This window comes from Leptopilina heterotoma, unplaced genomic scaffold (genome assembly GCF_015476425.1).
Source record: "Leptopilina heterotoma isolate Lh14 unplaced genomic scaffold, ASM1547642v1 Lhet_769, whole genome shotgun sequence".
NCBI lineage: Eukaryota > Metazoa > Arthropoda > Insecta > Hymenoptera > Figitidae > Leptopilina > Leptopilina heterotoma.
This window is the reverse complement of record NW_025111176.1, coordinates 207,338-228,120: the sequence shown is the minus strand read 5'-3', so window position 1 is coordinate 228,120 and position 20,783 is coordinate 207,338. Positions and strand designations below refer to the sequence as shown.

The 20,783-nt window shown below is 28.5% G+C and overlaps 2 protein-coding genes across 2 annotated transcripts; both read left to right on the top strand.

Annotated features, from left to right (window-relative positions):
* The first annotated feature begins 5 nt into the window (after positions 1-5).
* LOC122510882 (nuclear transcription factor Y subunit beta-like) lies at positions 6-12,631 on the top strand. Its single transcript, XM_043625823.1, has 3 exons — positions 6-356; positions 1,869-1,991; positions 12,416-12,631. The coding sequence occupies exons 1-3, from the start codon at positions 6-8 to the stop codon at positions 12,629-12,631; spliced, it is 690 nt and encodes a 229-aa protein (XP_043481758.1).
* Positions 12,632-18,650: 6,019 nt separating this feature from the next.
* On the top strand, positions 18,651-19,352 carry LOC122510881. The gene has a single exon (XM_043625822.1). It carries the CDS (start codon positions 18,651-18,653, stop codon positions 19,350-19,352), a length of 702 nt encoding a protein of 233 aa, XP_043481757.1.
* Positions 19,353-20,783: the final 1,431 nt, after the last annotated feature.

Below are 20,783 nucleotides of genomic sequence, written 5' to 3'. Positions count from 1 at the left end.
AGCAAATGCCACCGATGCAACAGCAGCAGCCACCGTTGCAACAACATCAGCAGCAAATGCCACCGATTCAACAACAGCTGCCGTCACCACCATTGCAACAGCATCAGCAGCAACATTTTCCAACATTGATGCAACAACAGAAGTCGCAGCAACCGATGCTGCAGCAAGTGACGACGATGCAACAGCATCAGCTGCCACTGTTGCAACATCAGCCGTCGAAATATTTCATTGATAATCCGATGACACAAAATTCCTACCAGGAGGTGCCTCAACAAGCCACATTGCCATGGCAGATGTCGCAACAACAATTTAACCATCCGCCGCCTGTGCTCCAAAATGCAAACTTTTACAATAACGTGAGTAATTATTAATTTTAAACGTTTTAAAATAGAAATTTTTAAAAATATTTCAATTTTCAATACTTTTAAGGGGTTACATGGGACAAAACTGTCAGAAATTATATGCTTTTTTACTACTTTTTTTCATACATTAAATAATTTTTTTTATTTTTTCACTTTAATTTCTTAAAATACAATCTATTAAAAATAATTTTTAATATTTTTGAAAAAAAAGTATTTAAACTCAGGGCCGTAGCACAAGGTTTATAAAGACCCCTTCAGAAAAAATCGTTTTTGCGGTGGACACAATATTGTATGACTGTTTCATCTAAAATCAAAAACCAAAATTTTTTCTGTTAGTGGGTGAGTATAGCTAGTGATTAAACAAAGGATTTAAAAAAAATTGAAATTTGAATTTTTGGAAGCGTTTTTTGTCAAAAGTTATGATTTTTAGAACCATTTAGACCATGAAAAATTTGTTCTAATCAACAAAAAATAAAATCCTTCGTTCAATCACTAGCTATACTCACCCTCTAACAATAGTTATTTATGATACAAGTGCGTAAAATCGTTGATTATACGAGTGTGACGTTTGCAGCTCGAGCCGAAGGTGAGTGCTGCACACAATTATAATCTGATTTACGCACGAGTGTCATACAACATTTTTTGCAACATTCACCTCCCCCTCTCACCGAATTTCGCAAAAATATTGATAATATTTGGGCTATATTGCTATACAAGTGTAGTAGCTATGGGGGGAATTGTTATTCATTTGTATGTATGTAGTATATAATTTTTATTTTTTTTATATACTAATATGTCAATAAATGAAACGCACATAAAAAAACATATACATACCTACTATATACACATACGATGTATACATGCACAATCATTAAAACATACAAAACAGTGCGTAAAGTAAATTTCAGTGCGTAAAGTGAATTTTTCTAAAAAACTTTAAATTGAGTTTTCTCAAAAACCCCACCTTTTTCTTTACTCAAATTTTTTTTGGAAATTGTGCTCATAGGGAAGAATATTTTACATAAAAATTTAAGTTGTGCCCGATTGTAATATAAGAGAAAAAACAATTTTCAATTTTTTTTTAAAAACGTCTTTTTTTCTCATAAAATACATTAGATATTCAAAAATTTCTTGAATAAAAATTATTTGTCTTTAAAAAATCTAAAAAATTGTCTTTTGTCATTTTCATCTATCTTACATTATTTTAATGAATTTTGCAAAAAAAGATTAAAAGCTCTCATTTATTGATTTCTTAATATCATTTAAACTACTTTTTCATGAATTAGTTCAAATAACTTCTTTGTTTCCACAGAAACATGTAAATAATTAAGGAGGATGATGACACTGTACATAAACTCAAAACTAAAATATTCTCAAAATTGTTTTCACAACAAAAAAAATATAATGAAAATTAATTTTATCACACCTTGAAAGATTTGAAAAACTAATATTAACAATATTTATATTGTATAAATGTATGTTATTAATAATTTATTGTGAATATAGTTGCCGTTGCAGCAGAGTCAGCAACCAGAAAAGCAGCCTCTCAAGCAGCCTGCTTTCAAGCGGCAATACAATGGAAGCAAGCAGCCTCCGACCCCAAAGGAGGCCTCAAAAGAGGAAAGCTATGTAAGCGATAAATTATTTACAAGGTTGCCACAAGTCAGGGAAGTCAGGGAAAAGTCAGGGATTTTTAGTAAAAGTACTGTAAAAAATTGAATTTTAAAAATTCATGAAAAAACTGAATTTTGATTTTTTTTTGCCTCGTAAACTAAGAAACTATCATGAATTTTAATACAAAACTTTAAATTTTTCTATTTCAGACAATAATTTCTTTTTAAATTACTTAATTTTACAAAAACTATCATAGATTGATAAAAAATTTCAGTTAAAAATACTAAAAAAAATTGAATTTTGGAAAAGTTACAAATAATTCCAGAAATTCAATTATTTTCAAAAGTTATAAAAATTCTTCGTAATATTTCAATTATGTTCAAAAATTAAAAAAAATTGTGGTCATTTCAATTATATCTTTAAAAATGATAAAATTCTTCTGCAAAATTCAATTATGTTCAAAATTTTTTTTTTAAATTCTCGTCAAAATTTCAATTATCTTTATAAATAATACAATTCTTTTTCGAAATTCAATTATTTTTAAGAACTTTAATAAAATTCTTGGCAAAATTTCACAGGAATTCAATAATTTACAAAATTTTTAATAAATTTCTTCGAAATAAATCAATTATTTTCATAAATAATAAAATTTCCACAGGAATTTAATTATTTGATATAAAAAATGTCAAAAAATATCAATTATTTAAAAAGAATTTTAAAAAATTTGTCGCAAGAATTCAATTATTATTTAAAAAAAATTTAACAATGTTTTTTTTCAAGAATTCAATTATTTTTAGAAATAGTAAAATTCTTCACCGAAATTTAATTATTTTTATAAACTTAAATAAAATTGGTTGGAAGAATTAAATTATTTTTAGAAGTAATAAAAATCCTCGCAAAAATTCAATTATGTTAAAATTTTTTTTAAAAATTCTGGTCCAAATTTCAATTATCTTTATAAATAATAAAATTCTTTAATATTCAATTATTTAAAAATTTAAAAATTTTTATTTTTTTTATTTTTTTTTTATTTGAAAAAATTAATTTAAACTGCCAAATATTTTTTTCTAAAATAAATCAACTAAATTGCACCAATTATAAGCTTCTATTTAACAATGAAATGCATTTTTGAGACGAGAAAAGGAAAATTGTGAATTTTAAAAACATTTTTAGTAGCAAATTCAAATTTCCGGTAATTAAGCAAGTTGAAAAAATTAATTTAAACTGCCAAGTATTTTTTTCCAAAATAATTCAACTAAATTGCACCAATTATAAGCTTCTATTTAACAATGGAATGCATTTTTTAAGACAAGAAAAGGAAAATTGTGAATTTTTAAAACATTTTTCGTAGCAAATTCAATTTTCCGGAAATTTAGCGAGTTGAAAAAATTAATTTAAACTGCCAAATATTTTTTTCTAAAATAAATCAACTAAATTGCACCAATTATAAGCTTCTATTTAACAATGGAATGCATTTTTGAGACGAGAAAAGGAAAATTGCGAATTTTGAAAACATTTTTCGTAGCAAATTCAAATTTCCGGAAATTAACCCCTTGACTGTGGATGACGTGTATACACGTCATGAAAAAAACTGGCCCAAACAGTGGATGACGTGTATACACGTCATGGCCCGAACAAGAAAACATCTTAACGTATATTCGCAAAAATTTTTACTCGGGGGTTTTTGGGGTCGCTGATCACGATTCTGAAGTCAGATTTTCAAAATAAATCATTTTTCATCCAAAATGGCCGCCAAAAATTTTGAAAAATTTCAAAAGTGGATAAATTCTTTTAGAAATTCTTGCTCGGGGGTTTTTGGGGTCGCTGATCACGATTCTGAAGTCAGATTTTCAAAATAAATCATTTTTCATCCAAAATGGCCGCCAAAAATTTTGAAAAATTTTAAAAGTGGATAAATTCTTTTAAAAATTTTTACTCGGGGGTTTTTGGGGTCGCTGATCACGAATCTGAAGTAAGATTTTAAAAACAAATAATTTTTCATCCAAAATGGTCGCCAAAAATTTTGAAAAATTTTAAAAGTGGATAAATTCTTTTAATTATTCTTACCATTTAAACTTTGAAAAGCTAATAACAGATTCGTAATCAGCGACCCCGAAAACCCCCGAATAACGAATTTTAAGCGTATTCAATGAATTTTTCAAAATCGTGTCCGCCATTTTGGATCCGCCATTTTGAATTTTAAAAAACTAATGTCAGATTCGTAATCAGCGACCAAGAAAATCCCCGAGTAACGATTTTTAAGCGAATCCAATGAATTTTTCAAAATCGTGTCCGCCATTTTGGATCCGCCATTTTGAATTTTTGAAAACTAACACCGGAATCGTAATCAGCGACCCCAAAAACCCCTTAGTACCTATTGTCATGAAAATTTATTTACAAGAAGGTCTTACACATTTTGGGACCATTTTGTTATATTTTAGCTACACACTGAAGGGGTTAAGCGAGTTGAAAAAATTAATTTAAACTGCCAAATATTTTTCTCCAAATTAAATCAACTAAATTGCATCAATTATAAGCTTCTATTTAACAATGGAAAGCATTTTTAAGACGACAAAAGGGAAATTTGTGAATTTTTAAAACATTTTTCGTAGCAAATTTAAATTTCCGGAAATTAAGCGAGTTGAAAAAATTAATTTAAACTGCAAAATATTTTTCTCTAATAAAATCAACTAAATTGCACCAATTATAAGCTTCTATTTAACAATGGAAAGCATTTTTGAGACGAGATAAGGAAAATTGTGAATTTTGAAAACATTTTTCGTAGCAAATTCAAATTTCCGGTAATTAAGCGAGTTGAAAAAATTAATTTAAACTGCCAAGTATTTTTCTCCAAAATAATTCAACTAAATTGCACCAATTATAAGCTTCTATTTAACAATGGAATGCATTTTTTAAGACAAGAAAAGGAAAATTGTGAATTTTGAAAACATTTTTCGTAGCAAATTTTCTCAAAAAAATCAAAGTTGGTCATGGGTCTTTCAATTTTTTTTAAACTTGGTATAAAGGTAGTGTTTTATGACAAAAGATTTTAGGAAAAAAAGATTTTTAAAAATTTTCAAAATTGTGGATTTTACCGGGCATTAAATATTAAAGCACATTTTTTTTGAAAAACGAATAACTTTTATCGATTTAGTTAGATTTTGTTTATATTTTAGGTAATAATAGTTGATTATATAACAATTTAAAGTGCAATATTAAAGAAAAAAAAATCCAAAATTTGCCTGGAAAAAAAGTCAAAAAAAATTTTGATTTCATTTTTTCGGGCATAAGCACCCCTTTGATTTTTTTGTAACTATAATATTTGGATTCGTTATCTTCTCCAGAATTTTTTGCAAAAATAAATCCCTGGAGACTTTAAAACTAACCGAAATATCGAATTTTTTGTCTCGAGGTGCACAAATATCGATCTCGCGTAAACACGCCTGAGATGTGCACCAAACGTTTTTAAGCGTGAATTTTCGCATTCTATAATGTTTTTGTTAAGTTTTAGTACACAAGGAAGGTTTAAAATCAAGTTGTGCAATTATAAATTTGTTTTTAAACAATTTTGAATCTCAAAATGTGTATGTAATATATAAGGGGCAAATTTTCTCAAATGTACCAATGTCAAAATTTGCAAGTTGTTAGATCGGGCTAATATTTTCACAGTATTTAGAACTATGAATGAGAACTTAAAACCACCTAGTAATTATGAAATTTTTTAAAAAATTGTAGGGGGGAGGGGGTTGAAGAGTTTGGATAAGTGTAAACAGTGAGTTTTATAAAAAATCGTAGCTTTTATATAATAAAGAAAAAATAATTGTGACTTGTATGTTTTTGATAGGTTTTTTTCTGTTCTTTCAAATGGTGAGAATTATTTTTCAAAAATTTAAAATTTAACCCTTCTTTTGAAAATAAAAATTTTTTTTTCTAAAAAACTAAACTTCTAAACTTTTTTAACTAAACTTCAAGGCTTAATATTTTTTGACATTTTCTAAAGTACATTTTTTTAATTTTTACATTTTTGATGTAAGAAGAGATAATTTTTTTATCAGAATAATTTTTAATTATTTTAATATCTGTATTAAGCGTGATACACGCATAAGGTGTTGAATATTTTATTTAAACAATCGTTGCAAATAACTGGAATATTTTTTTAAAGTAGAATTATATAAACATTTGTTTAAAAAAAACTAACTCTTTATTTTTATTTTTATAAATATTTATTTGTAAAACGGCAATTTAGTCAAAATACTTTATAGTGTAAAATATTTCAATTTTTATTAATTAATTAATTAATAATTCAAAAACAAAAAAACGTCATTTTTTCGTTTCACATATTGAAAGTACACATCATAAGCTTTATTTTGGTACAAGAAAAAAAAAGGGAACTTTTTTTGAAGAAAATAAAAAAAAATTTAGTTTTCGAAAGAAGGGTTAAATTTTGAATTTTTGAAAAAAAATTCTCACCATTTGAAAGAGCAGAAAAAAACCTACCAAAAACATATAGGTCACAATTATTTTTTCTTTATTATATAAAAGCTACGATTTTTTATAAAACTCACTGTTTATACTTATCCAAACTCTTCAACCCCCTCCCCCCTACAATTTTTAAAAAAATTTCATAATTACCAGGTGGTTTTAAGTACTCATTCATAGTTCTAAATACTGTAAAAATATTAGCCCGATCTAACAACTTGCAATTTTGACATTGGTACATTTGAGAAAATTTGCCCCTTATATATTACATACACATTTTGAGATTCAAAATTGTTTAAAAACAAAATTATAATTGCAAAACTTGATTTTAAACCTTCCTTCTTTACTAAAAATTAACAAAAACATATTAGAATGCGAAAATTCACGCTTAGAAACGTTTGGTGCACATCTCAGGCGTGTTTACGCGAGATCGATATTTGTGCACCTCCAGACAAAAAATTCGATATTTCGGTTAGTTTTAAAGTCTCCAGAGATTTTTTTTTGCAAAAAATTCTGGAGAAGATAACGAATCCAAATATTATAGTTACAAAAAAATCGAAGGGGTGCTTATGGCCGAAAAAATGAAATCCAAATTTTTTTTGACTTTTTTTCCGGGCAAATTATGGATTTTTTTTTTTAATATTGCACTTTAAATTGTTATATAATCAACTATTATTACCTAAAATATAAACAAAATGTAACTAAATGGACAAAAGTTATTCGTTTTTCAAAAAAAATGTGCTTTAATGTTTATTCCCCGGTAAAATCCACAATTTTGAAAATTTTTAAAAATCTTTTTTTGCTAAAATCTTCTGTCATAAAACACTACCTTTATACCAAGTTTAACAAAAATTGAAAGACCCATGGCCAACTTTGATTTTTTTGAGAAAATTTGACCCAGGTATCAAATTTTCTATTCATCTTTGTGCGATTATAAGATTTAAAGAAACAATCTTTTTACATCTTTCACATGTTGACAGGTTTATTACTTTTAGAGATCGCCGGCCTGAAATTTGAGTGCGGAGTTTTCCATCTTATAGGTTACGTTTAAATTTTTCAGCTGTATGAAGAGCGAGTGTATTGTTACGTGCTATGGAGAAAAAAGCTGAGAAAAAAATGTTTTTGATTTTTCGACTGGAGACTGAAGAATAAAGCCTTTATCTCAATTTGGAGAAAGTATTATTTTACACTAATATTTTTTAATTAGAATATTAGTCATCGTATGATTTCATTTTTCAGATCGTGAGAAAGGAAATGACTATTGTATTTCCAGGAATTGTTTTTAACAATTTTTTATTTAACCTTTATTTAACCTTGAAAATTAGTATAAAAGGAAGGGAACATTTGTTAATAATTATTAGTATTGTATAAACAAGGTGCTTGTTTGGTTGCTCGTGTTTGTTAAACAAAAAACATTTTTTTTAATCTAACGAAAAAAGAACGGAAAAGATGGATTCTATAGATTTTTATAAACTCATTGAAATTATTGAGAATGCTTATGATATAGTGAAAAATATTAAATGTAAAAAAAAATTATTATTTGAATCGGAAAAGTGGATGAAATTAGCGGTAAAAAATATTAATCTTTTAAATAAAATTTTGAAATCAAAAAAAGAATTGATTAACGTAAGTAAAAGAAAAAGAATTTTAACAACTGTTGGAATTTTAAAAACAATTTGTGAAAGATTTAAAGAAATTCAAAAAACTGGTAGAGGTAGCACAGGAAAAAAGGAAAAAAGAATAAAATGGGAAAATTTAGAATCAGCTTTTGAGAATAGGATTAAAACAGGAATGGTGATTAATTTAAAACACAAAGATTTATTCAACTTTTTAGAAGAGTCTAAATCATTAATAAAATCTCGATTAAAAAAAGCCTTTAGAGAAAATAGTAGTTTAAAAGTAAATTTTGTTTTAATGGGTAATTTTACAACTATTGAAAGCGGTGAAAATATAGAAGAAAAAAAATCTTTTAATACGAAAAATGAAGTTATTTCTCCCTTCTCAGATTTGGATGCAATTCTTAATGAATTAAATAAATATATTTTAAAAGAAGTGGAGGAATTTAATGAAAACAAGTCAGGTTGGTCATTAAAAGAGATTTTAAATTTAATGGTGAACATAAATAGACATGCGCCAATTCAAGTAGGCTGTTCGGAAAATTTAAAATTGACAAACTTTATTATAGAAAAACATGCTGTTGTAAATATAAAAAATGCAGACAATTACTGTTTTCTTTGGTCAGTAATGGCAGCTTTGTTTCCAGTAAAAAATAACGCGAATCTGATTAGTTCTTATCCGGATTTTAGGAATGTTTTAAAATATGAGGGAATAAATTTTCCTATAAGTTTGAAAGATGTGTCTAAATTCGAAAAAATGAATAGTTTGAAGATAAATATTAATGGTTTGGAAAAAGTTGGTAAAAATAAAGAAGAGATTGTTCCTTTTTATTTAAGTGACAATTTCTCTAAAAAAGATACTATTCACTTACTAATGATAAATAAAGGAGAAACTTTTTCTGCAACAAATAAAAGTGATAAAATAAACGATATTGATAATAATAGTAATAATTATTATTTTGCGTGGATTCGCAATTTGTCGCGATTGGTAAAGTCACAATTTACAAAACACAACCGTCGAACTTGGTTATGCGATAGATGTTTATGTCATTTTAATTATGAAAATTCATTTCTCAAACATAAAACTGATTGTATGAATTTAAACAAGTGTAAGGTTATTTTACCGACAGAAGAGGAGAATATTTAAAAATTTTAAAATTTCAGATTCAAAGAAAAGGTGCCATTTGTACTGTATGCCGATACTGAAAGTCTTTTAGAACCTATTAATGATAATAAAGTAATATCCGGGGCGTATAGAAAACATTCCGACGAGCGTTGCATATTATCTAAAATGTGATTTTGATGATTCACTATCAGTGTTTGAAACTTATAGAGGGCAGGATTGCATTTCATGGTTTATGGAAAAATTAATAAGTATTGCTGATTTAGTTGACTTGTATTTAAAAACAATAGTACCAATGGAAACTTTATCTTTTCAACAAGAATTAGAATTTAGAACTGCAAAAATTTGTCATATTTGTGAAGATTTATTTGAAGATAATGATACTAAACATCGCGATCACTGTCATTTCACGGGAAAATATAGGGGTGCAGCTCACCAGGGTTGTAATATTAATTATAAAAATTCTCATTCGATTCCTGTAATTTTTCATAATTTATCAGAGTACGATGCACATTTTTACATTCTCATCACATAAGAAGGTATTAGATTTGGTGAAAAATTGACTTTTTATACCTCAGGCACAAAATAGGCGCTTTTAGATAGCATCCAACAGGAACTAAAAGCCATTCATTTGTCCACTTGAATGAAAATGGCGACCTTTTTTTCCCATGGGCAAAAAAAACAGCTAGTACCATGCGTTACTTTTGCTCATGGAAAAAAAGGCCGCCATTTTCATATAAGTCGAACAAGTGAATGACTTTTACTCCCTGTCGTCTGCTAGTAGAAAAACTGTATTTCACATATGAAAGTAACTTTTCAAAATTTTCATTTTTTCGTTCTAATTTTTTTAAAATAACTTTAAAAAAGAAACTAAAATCGCGTTTTAAGCTTGAAACATTTTTTTAGGGTCAATTTGAGATTTTTGATTCACACTTACTGTATTGATAAAAATTACAAAATATTTCCCAAGTACCCTTAGGGCGTATTGGCTAATGCAAAACGCTATGCATAAAGAGCAACCTACGATACCGACGAAGTGTTCGTTCATTGTAGAAAAAAAGTAAGAGTAATTTAGGGACGTTCGTTTTTTTAAAAGAAAGCTGAGATGCCAGAGTAACTTTTCTAGGAGATAAACACTTAATTAAAACAAAAATGTCCGAGTACATCAACAAAGAGTGAAAAGTCAGCCATTACGCTCCGGTCTACACTACACAAAAACCTTGATACTAATACTTTTAGAATATTTTATCTGCTTCTGCAAATCATGTTTCTGCTAAGAGAGTTAGTATAATTAAAAATAACTTTACAATTTAAATCATCAAGACCAAAAATATACATTTAAATCCACTTTATCTCGCAATCATCAGCAAACAAAAACATGTGATGAGAATGTAATCCTTAAAGTCGTAGTAACTTTAAGAAAAAAAAATGTGTTATGAAACATTTAATAGGAAACAAGAATAATAACACAAATAATGCACAACAATTGCAGACCACCGCGAGCGAAGCGAGCCATTTGCGCGCGAAGCGCGCAACATCACACGGAGCGCGAAGCGCGACGTGTAAAATAATCGCCGGAGCGCGAAGCGCGACGATCAATATTCGCGCGCCCCGAGGCGCGCTGAAACTTGCGAGCGAAGCGAGCCCCCGCGCGAAGCGCGGATGAGAATGTGTCCGCGCTTGCGCGGGCAGATTTTTTTATTAAAGAATTGTGCACTCGTTTTGACGGACCTGTAAAACTTTTACCAATAAATAAAGAAAAATATATATCGTTCACTAAATACGTAGATGGCAAGAATGTATGTTTTAAATTTTTAGATTCGTTTAGATTTATGCCTAGTAGTTTAGATAAGTTGGCGACTTTTTTAAACAATGACGAAAAAAAAATTACTGCGAAATATTGCAGTAATATTGATGAATTTAATTTACTGGTCCGAAAAGGGGTTTTTCCGTACGAATACATTGATAGTTGGCAAAAATTAGAGGAAAATAAATTGCCGCCTATAGAAGCATTTTTTTCGAAATTGAATAATTCAAACATATCAAATGAAGATTATGAGCATGCTTGCCAAGTGTGGAATACATTTAATTTAAATAATTTGGGGGAATATTCTGATTTATATTTAAAAACAGATGTTTTACTTTTAGCCGACATTTTTGAAAATTTTCGAAAAACATGTTTGTCAGCATATAATTTAGATCCCTTACACTATTTTACTGCACCAGGACTGGCATTTGATGCTATGTTAAAATACAAGAAAATAAAACTAGAGTTATTGCGAGATATTGAAATGTTACTTTTCATAGAAAAAGGTATTCGCGGAGGAATTTCTCAATGCTTAAATAGGTACGCGAAAGCAAACAATCGTTTTATGGGGCCAGAATTTAATTCAGAAATTGAAGAGTCTTATATAATGTATTTTGATATAAATAATTTGTATGGCACAGCAATGAGTCATTTTTTACCCTATTCTGATTTTCAATGGGAGACCAATTTATTAGGATTTGATGTGGATAGAATTGATGACGATTCTTCTTTTGGATATATTTTAGAAGTAGATTTAGAATATCCTGCAGAATTGCATGATTTGCATAAAGATTTGCCCTTATGCCCAGAACATTTTATTCCCCCCGCTCCAGACAGCAAATTACCTAAATTGATACCACATTTATTTTCTAGAACAAAATATGTAATTCATTATAGAAATTTAAAATATTATTTAAAACTTGGAATGAAATTAACGAAAATTCATAGAATATTAAAATTTGAACAATCTCAATGGCTAAAAAAGTATATTGATTTAAATACAGAATTCCGAAAAAAGTCTACAAATATATTTGAAAAGAATTTTTACAAGTTAATGAATAATTCTGTTTTTGGGAAAACAATGAAAAATATAAGAAACCATAAAAATATTCGTATTGTTACAAAATGGGAAGGTAGATATGGTGCCAAAGCTCTTATTAGTAAACCGAATTTCAACAGTTGTTATATTTTAGAAAAGAATTTAGTTATAATAGAGATGATTAAAGTTAAAATTACATTTAATAAACCGATTTACGTGGGATTTAGCATTCTTGATATATCGAAAATATTTCTTTACGATTTTCACTATAATTATATTAAAAAAAATTTCGCTGATAAATCTAAATTATTGTACACAGATACTGATAGTTTAATTTATTATATTAAAATTCCAAACATCTATGATTATATTAAGCAAGATTCCGATTATTTCGATACTTCCGATTATCCAGAAAATAACTGCTATGGTATACAATTAAAAAATAATAAAGTGCTCGGTTTAATGAAAGATGAATGCAACGGAAAAATTTTCACCGAGTTTATCGGCTTGAGATCAAAATTATATTCATATAAAATATTAAACGAAAATCGTGAGAAAAAAAAGCTAAAGGCGTCAGGTCTTCAGCTTTAAAAGAAATTACATTTGACGACTATAAAAAAACACTTTTTTCCAATGAAAATCTAGTTAAAAATCAATATTCAATTCGCAGTGAAAAACATCAAGTTTACACTGTAAAACAAAAAAAAGAAGCTTTAAGTTGGTTTGACGATAAAAGAGTACTTTTACCGAAAAATACAGATACGCTTCCTTGGGGGTACAAAAAATTAGTTAAATAATTAATGGAAAAAAAATCAGTAATTTCAATAAAAAGAATTAAAAGTTATATATATATATTCTAATAACCTTTCTCTTTCTCTCTATATGTTTTTCTCATGCTCTTACTCTTCATCTTATTAGTCACCATGCTTTTGGCAAAGCCCTTTGTGTGTTATCAGACTTTTCTCTCTCCTTTCAACATAAGTTTATGTCTCTGTTCCTCATTTTCTAAACATTCGGGCCGGGTATAAAAAGTGTCCGGCTCCATATAGAGGACTCATTAGAAAAAGTGATCTCTTTTATTGAAGTTTGACACGTCGCGTCAAGAGCAGTGCAGTGATTTTTAAAAAGTGACCTCCTAATTAAGAGCTGTTGGAATACGTGAAAAGTGTTTTATTCAATTTTAGCGAAAAAGTGCAGTGGATTTATTTTTTCCAATTAATCAAAATGAGCATTATAATTTAACAGTTATTTCTAAAAAGAAATTTTATGAAAAATTCTTTTAATTAACTTTTTTTAGTTTTATGTTATGAAAAAACTTGGTTTTTTAATTTATTCCTTTTCATAAAAATTTAGTTTTATTTCAAATTGTTTATTTTATTTATCATTTGATTCGATGAGTTTACACTTTTTTTTGCTACGGACTGTGAAAAAATTTTTTTTTTTAATTTTAATTAACTTTTAACTTTTTTTATGTTCTGAAAAAAAGGTTTTTTTAATTTATTTCTTTTTATAAAAAACTTTAGTTTTTATTTAAATTTTTATTTTTTTCATCATTTGATTCATTAAGTTTATAAAAAAATTTTGTACACATTTTTTCTTTTTTCAATCAACTTTTAATTTTTTAATTTAGTTACTTATTTTTAATTTTAAAATAAATTTTTTTAAATTAACTTTTAACTTTTTTATTTTTTTTTATATTCTGAAAAAAGGTTTTTTAAATTTATTCCTTTTTTTTATAAAAAAAATTTAGTTTTTATTTCAAATTTTATTTTATTTTATTAATCATTTGATTCGTTGAATTTATAGAGAAATTTTGTACACATTTTTTTTAATCAACTTTTTAATTTTTAAATTTAGTTACTAATTTTAATTTTAAATAAAATTTTATTTCTTTTTCAATTAAATTATTTTTTTTTAAATAAATTTATTTTGAATGTTAAAAAAAAATTTAATTATTAATTTTTTTTAAAAATTAATTTAATATTTTTAGAAAATTTATTGCTTTTATGAATTTTTTTAGTTTTATACAGTATTTTTTAAATTTACTCGTGGTTTAGATAAATATTTTAAAAACAAATAGGTATTATTTTAATTGTTTTAAATATGTTTTGCTACTTAAAATAATTTTTATTAATAATTTTTTTTAAAAAAATTTTTTAAACCTTTCCTAAAAGATTTTTTTTTAATTTAAGTTTTGGGACTTAAACTTTATTTTGAAATGACTAAAAGTCTTTATTTTTTCTAAGTTAAAAAAATGGAGGGCTATCACACTGTGCAACTTATCGTTCAAGCTCCACGTGCATGGCTGGAAAGTTCCAGCAACGTGGATCAGTTTAAGGAGCTATGCATTACGGGTTTATCAATGCGAGCAAGAGATTTATTTAATGGGATAACCAAATGCTCCACACCTGTATTTTTATCATACAACAATATTAGGGCGAAAGTCAATTCGCTTCTAAATGGATATTGGGTGCGACGAGTGGACATGAACTTTCAAGAAATTTTGGTAAATATTTCTTTCTATAGATTAAATTTTTAATAGTAATTTTTATAATATACCCTTCTTTGTTAAATGTTCATTTTATTTTACTTTAATTAATTTAGTTCTTAATTTAATTAATTTAGTTTTTATCTCAATATATTTCATTCTTAATTTTTTAATATTATTTAACAATTTTTTATTAACATTTGTTTCTATTATTTATTAATTTTTTTTATATTAAATTGTCCATTTTTTATTAACAATTGTTTTTATTATTCTTTGTTTCAGAATAATCAAAATTATATTGGCTTCCATCTTTACTTTCACATTCCATCAGAATGGATTGAAAATTGTTTGGATATTGAAAGGCTGTCCGATTTCCTTATATTAGCTGCAGGTGTTAGGCGGTATTCGCTTTTCAACGACAATCCCATCGATGGAGACGAGTACTTCTTAGAACATTTGAACATTGTCGTTGAAGTAAAAGAGGTTGGCAATTACACATTTTTAATGCAAAGAAGACCTGACATTACGACTTTGGTGGGAGAAGGTTTCGATTTCGATATAAACGCGCAGGCGCTTGGTAGTAAACACGTGTTGTGATCTGCTCTATTATCTTTTGCTTTTTTGTGTGCTCTGAGTAACTTTTTGTTTCCGGTTGTTGCTTTTTTGGATTGTCTGGACGATCTTCTTTGCTGTGAGTGAATTGGTTTTTTGGAAACTGGTTTTGTTTTTGACAAATTAAAACGTAAAGTTTTCTATTATTTTGTGGAGTACTATACAATCATATAAAGTTGACCCAAGTGCAGTGCTTGTGTACTACCTAACCGTATAAATTGGACCCAAGTTCAGTGCCGCGTATTGATTTCATAGATCCCTACCTATGCTCAGCTGATATAGACTAAATATGTCAGATCCTCGAGTTTGTCGTCAATGTACTAACATTATTGTTGGAGATGCTAATTCTTGTCCTTGTGGTGTTTTCTATCATCCGGAATGTATTTCCCTTGCGGTTAGTAAAAAGAGTGGTAAGAGGAAGTGTTGTCCATTCAAACCAATTGCGAGATCTTTGTCCCCAGCTTCTTCTTCTGGTTTCAATATTGAGCAGCTTGGTAAAATGTTGGAGGATCATTATGCTAAAGCTAAAACTGAATCTGAGAAATTTATTGGTGGTAAGATTGGTGCTGTTGATGAAAAAATTTCTTTTTTGACTACTACTGTTGCTTCCTATTCAAGCAGACTGGATGATGCTGTGGAGAGAATCGAGAATCATGAAGACAAATTCCAGGAGTTTCAAGATTTAAATAATAATGCAATTGTATCAGAAACATCAATCTCTTCGAAATGCGTTGCTGAAGTGACTGACAGATTAAAACGAAAATGTAACCTCGTAATGTTTGGCTGTCCTGAGGCACTGGATAATGGTGATCAAAGTAAGAATAATGTTAATGAGTCAGATTCTAGGAAAATTAATGGTTTTCTTAAGTCCATTAATGATAGGCATAATCCTCTCCTAATTAAGTTTAAAAGACTTGGTAAATATCAACAGAGCTCAGCATCTCCTCGGCCGATTCAGATCACATATGACAACGAAGTTTTGATGTGGGAAATGCTACGCGCTTATTGGAAGCAGAAAACTCTATTAGTGGGGAAAAATACTCTGACCATTTCACTGTCCAGGGATCTAACCCCACTTCAACGAACGCAGCAGAAGGAGATTCAAATGGAATTGAGGGACCGTCGAAGGAGTGGGGAGCAAGACTTGGTTATCAGGGAGGTGGGAGGAGAGCTGAAAATTGTAAGGAGGGAGAGGCCACCTGTTCCAGAGTCATCGATGTAGAACGTGCCCACCGTAGCAATACACCACTTTCCCCTCAACACACACGTAATTCTCCTCACACTTGCTCACTAGAAATATATTATCAGAATATTTGAGGTTTACGTACTAAAACGCTACATTTACACAAATCTCTTCCATCCTTTTCCAATCCTATTTTTGTTTTCACTGAGACTTGGCTGCATGACGGTATTGACAGTGGTGAATTAGGCTGTACGAATTTTATAGTCTATAGATTTGACAGAAATTCTTTGACTAGCACATCGCGTCGTGGTGGTGGAGTACTTATTGCAGTGAATAATAAATTTTCCAGTGCCCATATACCGGTTGTATGTAAAACTATTGAAATGTTGTTTATTCGAGTTAAGCTTTCAGACGTCTGGCATATTCTCGGTGTAGTATACTTTCCACCAAACTCTTGTGTGAATAGTTATAGAGATTTTTTTAATACTGTCGAATTGATTTGTAATGACATGCCAAATGTACCATTTCATATACTGGGTGATTTCAATTTGCCTTTAATTAAGTGGGGGATATATAATGATTATGAATTGTCTTGTGTTTTGCATAAAATTGAACCTGGTCATACTATTATTCAGAAAGAAATTTTTGTATTATTTATGGACAATTTAGATTTTTTTAACCTGCGACAACTTAATTTATTTTGTAACAATCGTAACTCTATTTTGGATCTTATACTGACAAATATTGACTATAGTAATGTTAAATTATCAGACGACGCATTGTTACCCGTAGATGATTATCACCCTCCCCTTATATATGAAATTAAAGTACCTATTGCCTTTCACGAATTACCAAATTATTCCATAAATTTCAATTTTAAAAAAGCAAACTTTGCATCCATTGATAATTATTTACTGGCAATTGACTGGAATCAGGAGTTTGTAAATGAACTAAATGTTTTAAATGATTTGCACATAACAGATAACTCTGATAATTTTCGACAAGATGCTATAAATAAAATGGTTTTGATTTTTTATAAACATGTTGAGTATGCCTTTGAACTTTTTATTCCTACTAAATGTAATCGACCCTCAACTTACCCAATATGGTTTTCTAATCAATTAAAGAATTTAATCATTGAAAAGAAAGCATCTCATGCAACATATAAACGCACAAGAGAGTTATCTGATTATGAGCATTTTTCAATTTTAAGAGCTAAATGTAAAAAGCTCTCGGAAACGACTTACAATCAATATATAATTGATACGGAAGCGAACTTAACGCGTAATCCGAAACTCTTCTGGAAATTTGTTAAAAATAATAAAAACATTTCAACTTTTCCAGATGAAATGTATTTTTGTCAAAGTAAAGCAAATAACAGTTTGAGTATTGCTAACCTTTTTGCTGATTTTTTTAAATCAGTTTATAACCAATCTGATAATAGTGCCCCTTTTCCAGTTGAGTTTAGTCAGAGTGTTGATCTAAGTTTTTATGAGATTTCTAAGAGGGACATTGAGATTAAAATACGAGCTTTAAACAATAACAAGGGGCCAGGCCATGATAATATACCAGTCTCTTTTCTGAAGTCGTGTTGCTCCTCGATTGTTGATCCACTTTTATTAATATTTAATTACTCTTTGAAAATTGGTTATTTCCCGGACTATTGGAAGTTGGGCATAATTTCACCTGTCTTCAAAACTGATGATAAATCGAATATAAAGAATTATAGACCCATAACTATCCTTAGTGCTATTCCGAAATTATTTGAAAACTTAATTTACGACCAAATGTATTTTGCCTTTAAAAATGTTTTAGTTGAGGAGCAGCACGGGTTCAGAAGGGGACGTTCTTCTTTAACTAATTTGTGCATTTATACTCAGTATCTGTCAAGCGCCTTGGATGCTGGTTTGCAGGTTGATGCAATTTATACCGATTTCTCAAAGGCGTTTGACAAAATTGATCACAATGTCCTTCTTTGCAAGCTTCGTGCCTATGGTGTTTCGGATTTGGCTTTAAAATGGTTGGCTTCCTACCTGTGTGACCGACGACAAGTTGTTAGAGTGAATGGGACCTTTTCATATGAATTTTTTTCAACTTCTGGTGTTCCGCAGGGCTCTCATCTTGGTCCTCTTCTCTTTCTTATTTTTATGAACGATATTAATAGTTGTTTCTTTAATAGTAAATTTCTCATTTATGCAGATGATTTGAAAATATTTAAAATTATACAATCTTTGTTTTGTACTTATGAACTACAGGATGATCTGGATAGAGTCTACTTGTGGTCCACCAAGAATTTTTTGCCATTAAATATAAATAAGTGCTATATAATGTCATTTCATAGAAAAACTAAAATAATAAATTTCTATTACAATATCAGTGGAGCACCACTCGAGAAGGTTCATCGACAGCGAGATTTGGGACTGATGCTGGACCCTGCTCTCACGTATAATAATCATATTGATTTTGCTATTGGTAAATCGTTAAAAGCTCTCGGTCAGATTGTGCGATCTGGTTCGGTCTTTTTTAATCTGCGCGTTCTCAGGATAATGTTCTTTGCTCTCGTCAGGCCACACATGGATTTATTATCACAAATATACTTTCCCCAGTATGAATATCAGAAGGTGAGGCTTGAGAGAGTTCAGAATATTTTCTTGAGATTTGCTGCTAGACAGCTTAGTGTGCCTTATGACTATTTTAGTCACGATTATGAGGAGTTGCGGTCGCAGTTTAGGATTCCATCAATTCGTAGTAGATTTTTAAAGGCCGATTTAGAATTTTTTTATGGAATCCTAAATGGAAAAATAGATTGTCCATCATTATTATCTGGAATCTCGCTGTCAGTTCCTTATATATTTTTAAGAAATAGTGCAATTTTTAAAGTGCCTTTCAGTCGCACAAATTTGGGAAGCAATTCACCTCTTACTCGGCTTTGTCGAGAGGCTAATTATGCCCAAAGTGTAGACTTTTTTAACGCTTCTAAAAGTCGATTTGCGCAGGAGCTTTTAAAGCACATAAATAGCAAAACTTGATTAACTTTGTTCAATTTTTCATACACGTTTTTGTTATTAATTGAGTAATATTTACAGCGCTATTTTTGTAATGAATAAGTGTCTTCTTTTTTTCCTTTATAAAGGGTATGATTTTGTAAACCCGTTTGTAATAATAAATAAAAAATTATTGATTCGGAAGCTGTACATACTGAAGAAATGGAGGAGATGGAGCAAGGAAATGAAACATGGGGGCAGACCGATATTCAGTTTAATAATATTAACCCAAATGATGTGCTTGCTATTGAAGCCCCCAATGAAGAGGAGGATGAGGAGATGGGGAACGAAGAAGAAAAAGAAGAATTAAAAAGAGCAGTGTTATCTATCCTACCTCCAAAAGAAGAAGAAGAAGTGGAAGAAGGGGAAGTAGTTGAGAAAATGGAGGAGAAAGAACCCTTAAATTTAATTATAAAAAAGGAGCCAGAAGAAGTAAAAGAGGAGAACGTGGAGGGGGGAGAAGAATACTAGTGTGTTTTTATATTATTACACATAGTTTTTTATTCACTTTTATTACGCATTTTTTTTATTAATTTTATTATCCATATTTTTTTTAAATTTTCTTATACTCCATTTTATTAAATTTAACTTCATTTTCATAAACAAAAAAAATATTGTTTGTTTATAGTTCCATTCTTCGAATGCATTGAAAAATAAAAAAAAAAAAAAATGTTATTTTTATAGGATGATTTTTGAAATTTCCTTTTTGTCTATTTCAGGTTAATAATTCATTCTTAAAAATAATAATCGAAACATAAATTGGCAATTTTTAAATACATAAGTAATATTTTTAAAAGAGTATTTTTTCTATTTTAAAATAAGGAAAATTCTTTTTTCGTATAAACTTTTTAAGATTTAATTAACAAAATAAATTCTTTAATTAAGTTTTATCATAAAGAGAAAAAAAATAAATTAATTAATAGTGAAAGCGGAGACTTGAAAACACTATAAGATCGTTCAGTAACAGTAAGTATAAACTTCCTCTTTCGCTTATCAAATTTTTTTTTGTCCTTGACCATGATATTAAAAGAATCGAATTTGAAAAAGTTTTTAAAGTAACTATATAATTAAAGAAAAAATTAAGATTGTTAACTTCTTACACTTTTAATTTAATTAACTTTGCCTGTTAATAAATAAATAAATAAATAAATACATTGAGGTGAAATAAGAATCACATTTAATTTATTGAAATTAATTATATTTATTATTATAATTGTTACAATTTTCATGCAACCAGTTTTTCAAGTTTAGAACATTTTGAAGAGCGCAGATAAAAGATTTTTTTTATTTGGATGTTGAAAACAAGTATTAGCTGTTGTTATATCTACTAATTTTTTTATCGAAGGACAATTCAAATCATCCATGTCTATAACTTTAATATTACTTTCGATAATTATATTTTCTATCCACTTTTTT